The following is a 14,513-nucleotide window of genomic DNA, read 5'->3' as shown; positions in this document are numbered from 1 at the left end:
ACTGTGGTAGCATTCCTGGTCAATTTGCTACAGGTGCAGTTATTCAGCAGCGGCTGCAACCATCTCTTAGTGCACCAGACTGAACCTCTGCAGCCAACACAGAGGAGTCTTCCTGTCCTGGTATTTGCTACACTTGGCAAATCACAAAATACCGTCAATTCCAGCACTGATGGAGTATCGCTTAGTTTGCATCTAATGAAATAGTGTAACTTCGCAAATACACAAAAGCAATGTAGCAAACTAGATGAAAGCAGTGCTTTCCCTGTGGATTTATGTTAACATGGCATACAAATATTTCATCTTCATACACTTACGGTCTTAGTTTTCCTAAGAGACAAGGAATTAATCCAAGCCTTATTTAGTAGACAGGAAATAGAACAAGCCTGCAAACATACATGGGAGAACACACAGAGGGAAAAACTGGTCTTAGGGAGTGGGGGAAGACAGAAAATACCTGACCACAAGGTATGCATGTGCAATTCTAAATGGCCCACTGAGGGACCAGTGTTTTTTGAAAACAAATCCAAGACAGCTCTAACTTTATACCACTCCATGTCACCACAGGAATAAAAAAGATTTTTTTACACCACTGATACCTCAGAGTGGTTCAGGTGCATCAAGAAAGCATGAAATCCTTTCCTCTGTAGCAATTCTAATCAAGATTTTATGACAGAGTGAATCTGTACATTTAGGTCTCGCTATTGTATTGAGGGCACAGTTAAATTTCAGCAATTGCCCATAATAAATTACTCATCCTTGGCTTGTTGTCCAGGTTTTGCATGGCCTGGTTTTTGTTAGTGGAGGGGGCCACAGAGGTAGCTTCTGTGAAAAGCTGCTAGAAGCTTTCACTATGTCCATCAGAGCCAATCCCTGATGGCTCCAAAGATGGGCATGCTGCTGGCCAAGGCTGGGCCAATTAGAAATGGTGGTAACGCCTCTGTGTTAACATATTTAAGAAGAAATCAAAACAAAGATTTTGGTGCAGTTTTAATTCCAGCCAGAGAAGGGCAGGAGCAAGAACATGAGAGATGTGAGAATATGTGAGAACAACTGTGCAGACACCTAGGTCAGTGGACAAGGAGGGGAGGAGGTGCTCCAGGTGCTGGAGCCAAGATTCCTCTGCAGGCCATGGCGAGGACCAGCTGTGCCCCTGCAGCCCATGGGGATCCACGGGGGATGCAGAGATCCACCTGCAGCCTGTGGAGGAGCCCATGCTGGAGCAGGTGGATGCCTGGAGGAGGCTGTGGTCCAGTGGGAGACCTACAGAAAGAGGGGCCCCCGCTCCCAGGCTGGAGCAGGCTGTCCTTGGAGGACTGCACCCCGTGGAAGAGTGACCCACACTGCAGCAGTTTGACAGGGGACAGGGGACAGTTGCCTGTGGGATGAATTCACATTGCAGCAATTCACAAAGAACTGTTGTTCATGAAATGGACTCATGCCGGAGAAGTTCACAGAAAACTGTCTGCCATGGGAGGGATCCCACAGTGCAGCAAGGGAACAACTCCTCTCTCTTTGCAGCAGAGAAGCCTCAGGTGATGAAGTGACCTAACCTCTATACCCCTTCTCCTTGCACCACTGGGGTAGGAGGTAGAGCTGGGAAGGAGTTGGAAGAAAGTGTTTTTAAGGACTTATTTTACTTCTCATTATACTGCTCTAATTTTGTTGGCAATAAATTCACTTTTTATCTCTAAGTTGAGCCTGTTTTGTCCTTGATGGTATTTGTTGAGTGATCTCTCCTGGTCCTTATCTCAACCTGTGAAACATTTGTTAAATTTTCTCTCCTCTGTCCAACCATAGAGATGAGGAATGGCTTTCGTCGGTGCCTGGCATCTGGCCCAGGTCAACCCATGACACTTGCACAGAAAGTAAGCCTTATTCTTTGCATGCTCTGAAATCTTATTTATTTAGCTCCTAACTGGTTATTCTGCAGCGACTGTGGACCGGGTGGAAAGTACTGGTATGTACATGGCGCAGCTCTCAAAGTAACTTATGTTTGAAGTGAACTTCACTGACACCACCAGACAAGGTGAGCACTGGGCCCTACAAAGATACACAGAAACAGCTATTAGAGAAAACCACCTATGGTTAAGAGAACACTGCTATGCCAACAGTGCCATGTGGAAGTCCAAAGGAGTAGTGCACACCTACCATACTATGGACAGTGAATATGTGTGTAACGTAGCAAATATGTGTGAACACTACAAATGAACTTCAGGAGAATTAGCTGGAGAAAGGATACAACCAACACTTCCAAAAAAAAAAGGAAAGCTAATATAAGCAGTAACAAAACCTGCTGGTAGGAAACACTGGCAAGCATTTTTGCTCGATCTTAAAATATGATTTTTATTAAATCTTGTTGTATCAGTTTTCATGCTTCAGAAAGATTTTATAACTATCACATCCCATCCTTCTTAACTCTTACAATGTTTTCACACTGCAGAGGTTGGTTTGGGTAGTTACGACTTTCTGTTCTTAAAAGGAAAACAGTCCAAGACAGTAACAAAATAATTGTTTTAAACACTCCCTCACATGTTCTGCCACAGAACTTCTGGTCCAAGGAAGAAGAAAACTGTAGAAAAACAGTTTAAAATTACATTATCCTTGGATGTCTTGGATTTATCAGACTATTACTGAGCAGCTTATGAGACCTTTCATTAGTCTCAGTATCATAGACAAAAAATGTATCACTTTGGTTAAGTAAATACTGCACAAGCTTTGTAAGACAAGAAAAATCTGGGTATGAGCACAGATTTCAGTTCTAAAAGTTCTCTTTGAACTGCTGTACCAGTTTGGTCACCAGGCTGGTACACTGCCCCCTTGGTAACAATGAAATTACAAACTATTTATCTTAGAAGGATTGATTTTCTTATTTTATGTCCAGTACATTTTGGCTGGATTTCTGCTACTCTTTGGAGGTTTCCCAGCAGAAACTTTAAATCAATTACCACTGATCCAAAAAAAAGCCTCTGTCTGGACTTTAACCTAAACCAAAGTTTTTTCACATTCCAAAGCACTGATTTATTCGCAAGTTTCAAGTAATACTCAAAGACAAACACTTCACACCTCTGATTTCATAAGCTTATCTGCTTTATTTTTAATTTTAAAAGTTTTTTGGTACACCCACCTGTAGAGACTTCTGATATCAACTTAATTTCTACAGCTTTTATGAGACTAAACTGTCAACAAGACTATTTGAACCTTCTGGGATCTGATCTTCAGCTTTTTGTTATTATTTTTAACAAAGTGGGTTGATAGAGGAGTTGATGACAGGAACAGGACTTCCTCATAAAAATCTAGATGAAAAGTTGCAAGTGCCTATTACTAAACACATTAGCAGCTCTGATGTAGAAGCTGAAAGATCTTAGACACACCAAATGTCTAAATTCCTGACAAAGAAGTTAACACTAGATATTCAGTTAAATTTCTACCAAAATATACAAAATAAAAATACATGAAAAAAAACACAAAAGAGAACACAGGAGAACCCATTCAACAGACTTTGAATGGAAGGACGAAATTATTATTTATGTCTACCAACTGTCTACTTCCTAGTAAACTACATACTAGTTACACAGTAACAAATATTTTTAGTTGAACCATCACATAGGATCCATATTTCACAACTGCATTATTCCATCCACTTGGCCCTAACTTGCATTCTTCTATAAATAAGGCTACACCATCAAAGCTATATCTAAATAAATAGGAGGTGCATTTTTTCACATAATTGAAGGTAAAAATGATCACAGGTATGTATGAGTGAACACACATGGAAAAACAACTTTGTCTTTACTTAGAGATTAAACATGGAAGGTTGGGGAATTTAGCTATTATTTCAAAAGGAATCTATTTTTATTTTGTTTATTTTTACCCAGTTATTACCTGATGTACTGCATTTTTATACTACAAAAGCAGAAACAAGTCAAAGGGTTCAATACACACAGAGTGACCAGAAAATACATTAATCTTAACAAGAGAAGCAATCATTTGCTCAGTGTCTGGCTTCTACCTACCTTTTTTCCAAATGTTTTCATGGAAACAATATCAGCCTGAATAAAGTAAAGATCCAGTACTATTTTGTATAAAATCTCAATTACTTTATTTTGATTAATCTGATCACTGTTCCCATGGAAATTAAGTTTAAAGGCAGCTGACTGCCTCCAGCTAAGAGTGATCTCTTAGCTTACAGATTTCAGTTGCTGGCAATTGAGCAAGTCTCAAAAAATCACTTCAGCTTCAAAAGTAACACTTCAAGTTTATGTGGCATTTCATGAGGAGTAACACCTTGAATTACAGTTTTTTAAAATGTAATAATTGTGATGGAAGCAAAATGACTCATTGCTTCAGTGGTAATTACTCCAAATATGAATGCAAACTGTTGTCAGTCATCAAGATGATTTCTTATAGAGCATTCTTTTCCCAATAATTCTCAACTTTAGCTAAGTAGAAAGTTTGTGGCAAGTTTGTATTTTGGTATATTAATTAGACCATTACCTACAAATACTTTGGATCAGATGAGTGCTGAAATTCTAGCATTCCTCTATATATATTCTGTATAACAGCTTCCCAGGCAGGAAGCTTCAAAATTAATTAGAGATCAACCTTACTCTCCAGAAAAAAAGAATGAGAAAAAGAAGTCTTTAATTTCTTCCATGCAGCTTTAAAACATCTTTGCACATTCAGAGGCCTAATACTGTCACGAACACCCCACTATACCTACTCCTAGGTAGGTCTTTAGAGCTGAAAACTGCATCATGTCTCTGATGATTTGCATTTAAAGAATGACAAATAACTGCCACCTATAATCTAATTCATCATTCTTAATGACTTCAACTATAGTAAATTCCTTCTCCTCTTGCCAGAAATAGCTAAAGTTTCCACACCAGCACAACGGACCACATCTGTGCACTGTTTGGACAGTCTGCATTACAAGAGTGTCCACTTTACTTCTGCCATGAGGAGCCTTTGCTTGCTTTCTCTGACTGAAAGATGTAAACCATAACATATGACCCAAACTTGCTTGATTCTCCTTTAAAGTACAAAGAACAGTTAAATTTCATTGGCCATGAATTGTTACTGGCTATCAACCACCTCCTCCACACTCACACTTCCTCCTCCTGACGTCCAGGTGGTAAATCCTTACTCACGCTGCCTTTTCCTTCATTTTTCCTAACTCCAAGGCAAACAGCACTTCAGATCTCCACATGAATTTAAAGAGCTGCAGCCTATTCCTTTTACTGGGGAGGCATAGCTTTTTAAAAATAAATATGTTTGAGAACTCGTCAGTAAAGAACCTTAAGGACTTCAAATATCAAAGAAACATTTTTCTGATTGAGCTATCGGTTTCAATTATTCCGCCCACTCCAAGGTGGTCCAAACATCTCTCCAACTCTCCGGTGCTTTCCCCCCAAATCACAACCCTCTCACTCGGTTAGATAAACTGAGGCTAGGTACAAAACCCCAGTCCCACTTTCTCTTCTTGTGCATTTTACAGGTGTGCAGTTCTTGAGTACTGGAGCTCCTCTGAGCTCCTTCTGAAGTAGCTGGTTTTGTATGCCCTGAAATCAGAAACCACTCTCACCATGGCCTTAACATGTGCAAATATATTAGCCACCAAATCCCCTCGCAAACAAACCCTGCTCTCTTCCTCTTCTATATGATTAACAGAAAAAAGTCTTGAGACATGCAGAAAATAGACAAATTGAACAATAAATTACAAAGATTGTATAAATATTTGTTCTAGGGGAAGTATATGTGAAGAACAAAGTAATGGAACAGTAAATAGGTTTTGTATGTACAGCAAAAAGTATTTCAATGTCAGTTTCAAACCTGAAGTGCAGAAGTAGTCAACATAATCCATCATCAGCCTTCCATGCAGAAAGCCAACTCTATCTCAGTATGATCACCAACCTTAATTTTTCGTCATGTCATGCTCTGGTCTTACACTACCTAATACATTCTCCTCAGCCACCATCTACTTTTCAGCCACACTCAGAGATGTCATTCACTCCCTCTTTGGATCATCCCCACCAAAAATACAGAACAATATGTTCAGAGCAATCAGTTGTAACTCACAACTGATACAATCCATTTTCTCTACATTCTTATGGGAAGAAGATCCAAATATTTGGATGCCTGAGCTTGTGCCTGGGCAGCAGCATGCACTATTTGGATGCACGACATGGGAGGTGAATGCACATGATCTTGGCAGAACACACCTGGTTGCTGGCTGCAGAACTGTGGAGGCTGGTGGGCCAGCAGGGAAAGAATTCCCTGGAGGGAAAACCCCTCAAGCCACAGCTTCCTTGGTTAGGGTGAAAAGAAAGGCTTCTCCCGCTACACCTTGCTGCAACATGCAGATACATGTATCCCGTTGGCCCTGGTGTTCTGTCCTGCCCTTCCCGATCCCTACATAAACCCCTGCTTTCCCTGCCTGAGCTGTTCTTTCATCTCTGGATGCCATTCAGGAAGAAGCTCAATAAAGGCTCTCCTTGGAACCAAACACAGAAACCCCCTCTCTCTTTCTGTGTTGCCTGGATCACAGAAGAGCTGGAATCAGCCAGTGTGAGCACAGACGCGCCTGTGCCCCCAAGGTGTCTTTTTCAAGACACTTCTTCAGAAAGGTCGTGGCACTCTGAACACCGCCCGCTGTGACACAGAACAGCTGACATATCACAGGGTAGGGGAAAGCTGCGCCATGTGAGCTTTCACAAATGCCAAAATAACCTGCCCATCTCTTCCCACAAACAGTTCAGACTGAAGATTTGGTACATCATCTGCAGAGAGTTGATTTTATCACTAAGGATATGTCAAATCAATCCCTTTTGCTTTGCCCTACTCAACTTAGTTTTTGTAAATACTATCTTTATTTTTCTTATTGCCAAAAATGGAACCACAGTATACCGAAACCATCTACATTTACATATTGAAAAATCTGAGTATTCACACGGAAAATTTCCAATGCTTCTATACCACAATGACTGTAAAATTTGGGCTATGTAATAATGCAATTCAATCTACGTGCCAAAGAAATTTCACCAGGACATACTTGACTAATTTATTTTTGATATGTTTTTAGCAATTTACATGGTCAAACTCTAGCACATAGAAAATATACTTAGAACTTCAAGTCAAATCAAATTCAGGTGAAACTAGGAAAATTAGCACAGATTAAGGTTTTGCTGGGCCAGCTACCAAAATACCATGCAGCTACAATAAAATCAGACTTGATTCACCGATTATTCCTTACTTTTGCAGTAGGTTGAGATTGTTTTCCTAGTGCAACATATAGCTTTTTGAATGTGCAAACTCTTCTCTATCAAGAGAAAGTGCAACACCACTTGCTGTGGCTTCTTTTTCAAAATGGAAAGTACAGTACTGAGTTGGCCAAAACTAAACTGCAATTGGTTATTAAATACTTTGGTAGCTGTGCAACAGAAAAGTTTACTCAATTCTAGAGCATTACATCCACAACCAGAAATGTTTAAGGCAACAGTGCGAGCGGAAGCCTCATCCTGGAGCTAAACAGACAAACAGTAAAACGTGTCTGGTGCACTAACAGCAAGCAAGCACACATGGAAATTCTTGCCACTCCTCTAAAAATAATCCAAGGGAGTAGCTAGAGCACATCTTTATTTATCCTTTCTAAAAAAATATCCAAGCTGAGCACGCGTACTATTTCAGGTATCAGCTACATCAATGCTTGTAATTACCCTGAAGGATCATCCTCTCATGTTTCTATCCTACAAATCTCTACAGAATTAATGGCATCTCTGCTATATAAAAAGGAATGAGATGGCTGAAGATTTTGGTAAAATTTGAGAGTCATGTGAGAAGACAAGGAAGTAACAAACTGAGGGAAGCAGAAAAAATTTTAAACACTATCCAGAACCAATTTTCCCTTCCAAACTGTCAACAACAGTTGTGGGTTCCCTCTTTCTTTATTTTACTTTGTAAACTAAAATCTAATCAACAGATTCCTTTGTGAAGAAAAGGAACAGCAAGAACAGTTGCATCAGTGTTTGCTGGTTTTACTAACTACAACAGGAATGTACTGTAGGGAACAATCCAGTATTTGCAGGGGAATGGATTGGATGATCTAATACAACTTTTCCATTTCTGACTTCTTAGAACAGCGTAGACTCATCCAAGTTTTCAAAGAGATTTCTATCCAACAATACTGAATGAAGAGAACTCCAAGACAAGGTCTGGGGCTTATTTTTTTCTTCTTCTTTTTTTCTTCTCAGTATTAGAGAGTCTAAATAGCAAACCATATGCTATAGTATACAACCATGAAAAAAACGCTATAGTAATTAAATACCCATAAAACTTAGAATATCTGTAGAAAAAGTAGAAAGTTCTATACTTACGTCGTCCAATAATTTTGGAGCATTTTATCCATTTCGTAACTTAGGAAAAACGCTCTTTTATAATATCTGAAATTATTAAGCAGCAAGGTAAGAGGATTTTTGTAGGAATTTGTATTAAGCAATGCATTAAAAAAAGAGAAATATCAGTTCTAATTGGTAATATACCCATGCTCATTTTCCTCCTACACTGCCACATACCAGGATCGCAACATCCTTGGCCCAAGACTAGTGCACATTTTTTCCTTTCTTTTTCTTTTTTTTATTACAAAATATGTGTCATCATTCTCTGTCTGCAGAATTAAAAACATTTGTCTTTGCAAGTACAGTTGACTTTAAGAAGTTACTACTAGGAAAAATAGTCTTTCAAATAAGACACCAGAACTCAGAGAGATTCTGCACTCCTGAAGCCTTGTAACAGGGAAAAGCTGTGACAGATGGATCTTGTTCTTCTGCTCTTACAGCTCTCTTCCAAAAAGGCGAGGGACTGTCTTCTCAAACTTGAGAGGATACTGAACAATCCTTCTAAAAATGCATTAAAGGTAAACCAATACCATGTGTTTCACATACAGTTAAGCCCATCTTGAGGCAGGTATATGAACTAGATAACATTTTGTAAGGTCTTCATACCCTACTTTATGTACTTCACAAAAATCAAAGGTGAGGTTTGATAGCCTGTGACATGCACTGGGTCAGACCAAATGCTCTTAATAGTCTCAATTCCTGCAATGAAGAAACTCTGTGTCTCAAATGGAATTAGTATACTGTATTAAAGAAGAGCAACTAGTGAACACTAAAGATGTAGTTTTGAGATTTCAAGAATTACCTCTACATTAAGATAGTGTGAGGCTTAAAAGGACTTCAAAAGAAGCATCAACAAGGTCTAAGTTACATGTATGTCTAACTGGTCTATTTGGACCTAGAGAGCACAAGATAAATAATGAAGATGGTTAGAATATTTCAGAGCCTTCTTGTTGTAATTGCAATAGAATGACAATTCACTGATCCCCTTTCTCATCTTTCTTTTCTGTTACAGTCAGAAAGTCCAATCCACCCTGCAATAACAAACAACATGATAACCAGGGCAAGCAACGAGGAGAGCTGCTAGGAAAGCCAACTGCTCCAAACTGAGAGCATACTCCAAATGAGTAAACCAGTTAACTGCTGTCTTCTTTTGGAATGGGGGCAAAAAGCGGTAAGTGAAAGGAGTTTGAAAAGGTTTAGGTTTTGCCTCGATAAAAAAATCAGAGCAAATGTTGAAGTGTCAATGTTTCACAGATCCACACTCATTTTCTAGCCAGCCTTCTTTAATTCCCAACCCAGAAAGAAAACTAATTTAGCAGCTTACATAACATTTTGCATAGATGCACACCACTGTCAGCCTACATCAGAAAGATGACTGGTATTCCTCTTACAGTGATCTTCTGAGCCACCTGCACAGACAGCTACAGCAAAGCCACAAGGAGTCTGGGAGTCATGGCACTTCAGAAATGTTGACAAAATTCTTTAGGCAACTAAATATTGCCAAGCACTGTTCCACTGTTTGTTGCTTTTGCGTATCAAATGCCAGAGAGCATTTCAGTTTACTTTTATATGTAAATTCTCAGACATTTTGAAGAGTATCACCAAGCACTTGATCAAGTATCAACATTATTACATCTTCTTCCAGAATAAAATAGCTGAAAAAAAGTGGGAAAATGTGATTCTTTCAAACCTACTTAGAAATAATCCCAGTTTTAAGCTTCCTCTAGATCAGTAATTGACTAGGGCAACAAATTCTGCACAAGTCTGGATATATTCATGGCATGGGTTACTACCATCTACTGACTCAATTCAGACCTCAGAATTTCCTTCCAGCTTGAATTAGCTCTGTACTGGGGACTGAAGACATACTTACCATTTTGTAGTAGTGGAATATTTTTAACCAGCTGATTGATCCCATTTTTCAGCTCCACACAATTTTAAGATTATTGGGATAGCTCTGTGTACTCCTATGGCAAGCTTTGATTTCTTGGTGCTGATCATTTTTGTAGCATAATATTTTACTCAAGTATTTGTCCAACTTATTTTAGGCTGTACTTTAGTCCAGCATATTTATGAGCAAAACACAATATTAAATGGAGACAAGCCAATAAAAGAAACAGCTTACTAGAATTTCAGTTGACTTTGTTAAAGGAAATTATTTTAAATTAATGTGGCTACTGAACTCTTGCCATACTTGACCTCAGAAAATATATTCCTTCTAATTTTTGCTGTGAACGTTTATTTATTTAAGCTAAACTCCAGGTCTTGAATGTTGACCATAAAGAAGTGTCAGATTTCCTGCTACTATTTCGTACTCTTTTTTTCTAAACAAGGGCAAACAACACATGTTTGTTGCATTAGCATTACACTGCCAAAACATCACTCTTAAATGAAATCATCTATGTATTTTTGGTAAAATCTTATTTAACAACTTCCACCCTGCCAGAAACAGAGTTAAAACAAGGCTGTTTTGTTTTCACTGAGCAACAGTTTGGTCACTGGTTTACTAGATGGCGCTCAAAACATTTTTCCATATGCTCTTCTCAAAGAAAATCTGACTTAAATGTGATTTACCTTCACCAGTGAATGAAGGCTTTTTTCACCAAACATATCCCAGAGGAAGGTCAGGTCTTCCTGGCTGTCCACATGTGGCTGCAGCTGGGCTGGCAATGCAGCCAGCAACTCGTACAGACCTATAAAATGAAAATAAAACACAAAGTGTGATCTAGGGTGATCTCATTAATTTCACTTAACAGTTCTGTGTAATTGGCTGCCTGGAGCATGTCATTTTAACTGAAGAGGGAGTCTGGATTATCCAGCACAACATTAACTTGTAGAACCAAAAGGAACATTCAGAAAAAATTACAAGTATTAGCAGGGTACTTTTTACCTTGTCACAGTTGTCAAGCTTCTACATCCATATATATTTACACAAGGTTATGCAGAAAATCCATAAAGGTTTTGAAAAAAGGACAAACCCAGAAAAAAACATACATTCCTTTGCTTAATCGTTATTCCATTTCCCTTGATGTTAGCCAAAGAGTGAAATGAGTCATGCATAGGAAAAACTTCCTTAAAAGAACAGAAACTGGATAGGGTGGTCCATTAAAAAAAGGTTCATGGTTTTCCTAAATATTTCTTGCTAATATATTGCTTGATATTTTTTTTCAATCCCGTGTTCAGCAAGGATCCACAGCAATACAAAAGCACCTTCTCTGTTTTGCAGGATTAAATTTTAAAAACAAAACGAACACAGTTTTCCCAGACACACATGCACACAGAAATATTTCAGTAACATTTTTAATTTGCAGGTATTTGAGATTCTCTCTAGGGCTAAAGCAATTGCTGTTCTCAGTTATTTGTGGCACACCTCAGCAGCGGTCTCCGAGGGGCAGACAGTAGCACTCTGTTCCACAGTAGCGTACAGCATAAAACATCCATCGTGCACACAGACCATCAAAGTGCTGTCCAAGAAATGTAGCAACAGTGTTTGCAGCAGTCCTCTTTAGGGAGGTAACCTGGCATGAGCTGATATCAATTCATAGCACATGTTTAATTTTCCAGTGGGATTACTTGGGGTAAAAAGGACAAAATGCCTTTTTCTCCTGTCTGCTGTCTACAAAAACACCAATAGTCTCCTGGGATCCAAGATACATGGTCCTGTTATTATTTTTAGTCTGAGTAAGTGCTGCTGTTCATCACAAGAACAGATTTACAACGTATTCTACTGGTAAAAGAACATTGTTGTAAATTACAGGTTACATATTGTTATTATGCTTATTATCTCCCTGAAGTTTACGATTCAGAATATTTAGAATATTTGTTAGTAAACATAATTCCACAACCTTTTCAGGCAGTACATATCCCTTTCAACATTGCATACAGCACCTTTGGGTGCTGATTATTTATATTTTTATCTTTTTACTGCCCCTCAGTAAAATATTCTGGGAAAAAAAACTTATTTCCTGATACATTCTTTTTGTGCTCCAAGCATCTTTTGGTGGTTAACATTAATTTCTCTTAGAATCCTGCTTTTATTTAAATCTGTTCTTGTTTCTGCTTCAGAAATACTGCAAAAAGAAGATACAACTCAAACCACTACAATTTTGCAGACAAAAAAAAGACCATCAAGCTTTGCCTAGCAAGATACAATAATTGATTGAGGTGACAGCCAGAGAAAAGAGGTCTCAGTGGGACTTGTGGCTCCAGCTTCCCAGATTATTAGAACTTCAGAACTTAGCAAAAATGGTTGTTTTATCACACAATTTATGAAAACAGTTTCATTTAGAAAATGAAAATATTTCTTTTTTTTCATTTAGAAAATTTTAAAAATTCTTTACACTTGGCCACTTTTGTTACTGTAAATATATCTACCTCAAAATAACCTGAAGGCTGTCAGAAAATGGAATATAAATTTAATATGTAAGCTTGCACTGTGGCATAACTGCTTGGGGACAACTCCTGTGTGTCATTCAGAAGAAGGAAAACAGTAACTTCAAACACTGCCATCAAATAAAAGGCGTGTAACAGAGTAAGCTTTCTTTTCCTTGATCCATCAGATCTACTTAAATTCCACATGTAATCAACTATAAAAACTATTCTCTCCTTGTAACTTGCTCCTCAACACTTTGATAATCAAATCCCTAGGGAAAAATAAAATGAAAGTTTGTATTTCCTGATGGATTAACTATTAGTGACACAGGGGGAGACTGAATCAGCCCATAATGAGACTTTGGTTTTACACACAAAACCCCACCTGCCAGCACTCCAGGAGTGCCAAACCCTTATACAGGTGCAGGTCCTTATACACATGAAGGTTTCACATCCAGCTCAAAAGTTTCTGTGAGCTTTACGTATTTGTATAGCCCTGAACTGCCCCTTCCAGGGAAACGGGTGTCCGTGTTCCTAGTGCACTACTCCAGCTTCCACAGCATCACACCCATCTGTGCAACTCCTCTGGGGAAGTGGAGACAATTAAACAGGTGTTGACTGATCTTATCCAATATCATGGCCATGCTTCTAGTTCTTCCCTGCTTTGGCTCTAGAGTCCAGTGTTTATAGCTTTCAGCCAGAAGGAAATGAGAATCCATCCCTTCTCTGCAGCAGTGGAAACTGAGGACTGTGCCATGCAGAATGCTGGAGAACACCACACTCTTGCTCTTCAGACTCCTCCTGAAACTGAACACTGTGTAGCCAGGAATTAAAAAAACAACTCCATCAAGGAACCAAGTAAAAATCAGGCAGAAGGAGGACTTAGTGTATTAACCTGAGGAGAACAGAAGACAAAGATCTACAGAAGACAAAGATCTACAGAAGACAAAGATCAGAAGACATGTCTAAAGTTAAATTTGTGTGATTACAGATCACCTGACTCAGCTCCAGAAGGTAATGGCAGAAGAAGGTGGTAGCACCTTTAAAGGCTTAACTTTACTCTTGTTTCTTCTTCTTCTGTCTGTGGTGCGCAGTACCACAGAATCAAAAATTTTCAGATGGGCATTCTGATTTTTATCTATTAAGAAATAAAGTATGTGGATCTTCTACACACACCTCCAAGTAAAACATGATTTTTATTTGTGTCTAAATTACATTAAATGTGTTGATGTTATTCATTCCACTGTGAAGAAACAGTGAAAATTGTGGCTGGCATGTGACTTTACCAGCACATGGCATATTAAAGAAAAGGCTTTTGTGATATGGACAGGGATACAATAGTTTGTCTAGTGTAAACTGGTAATGAAGTTGACACCACTATATCGGCAGCTACACACTGGCCTAGTTTTCCTTACCAAATCTGAACAATTGTCACATGCATCTTTCCTACACATGAAGGGCAGCAGCTCAAATTCCTGCAGGCCTGTAAGATCTCACTGTACTGAGATGCTGCCATGCAGCAATAGAAGTAATCTGAATTTCATAGTAGAGTGCTTCAGATCAACTTCAAACTCCTGCAAAACTTCTAAGTAGTATCTCAGGTGGTTCTAGAAGTCAGAGCCAAAGGCCATGGAAAAAAGTGCAAGTTTAACAATGGTTTAAGCACTGAGAGGCTGTTAAAACCAGGTTTTTTTTTAATTGTTCCAAAAGCAATTATGTAGTCTGAAGGGATGCCGCACCAAACACTTTTGA

General features: G+C 38.7%; 1 protein-coding gene across 1 annotated transcript in view; it reads right to left on the bottom strand.

The window, feature by feature from the left end:
* Positions 1 to 14,513, bottom strand: part of MPP7 (MAGUK p55 scaffold protein 7) — a 146,565-nt gene that overhangs the window by 81,381 nt on the left and 50,671 nt on the right. Inside the window, exon 4 of the mRNA XM_053990825.1 lies at positions 10,965 to 11,083. Coding sequence (XP_053846800.1) covers positions 10,965 to 11,083 — 119 coding nt within the window. The remainder of the gene's footprint in view (positions 1 to 10,964; positions 11,084 to 14,513) is intronic.

The sequence above is a fragment of the Vidua macroura genome, chromosome 1, assembly GCF_024509145.1.
Source record: "Vidua macroura isolate BioBank_ID:100142 chromosome 1, ASM2450914v1, whole genome shotgun sequence".
Lineage (NCBI taxonomy): Eukaryota > Metazoa > Chordata > Aves > Passeriformes > Viduidae > Vidua > Vidua macroura.
This window is presented reverse-complemented; position numbering and strand designations above follow the sequence as displayed.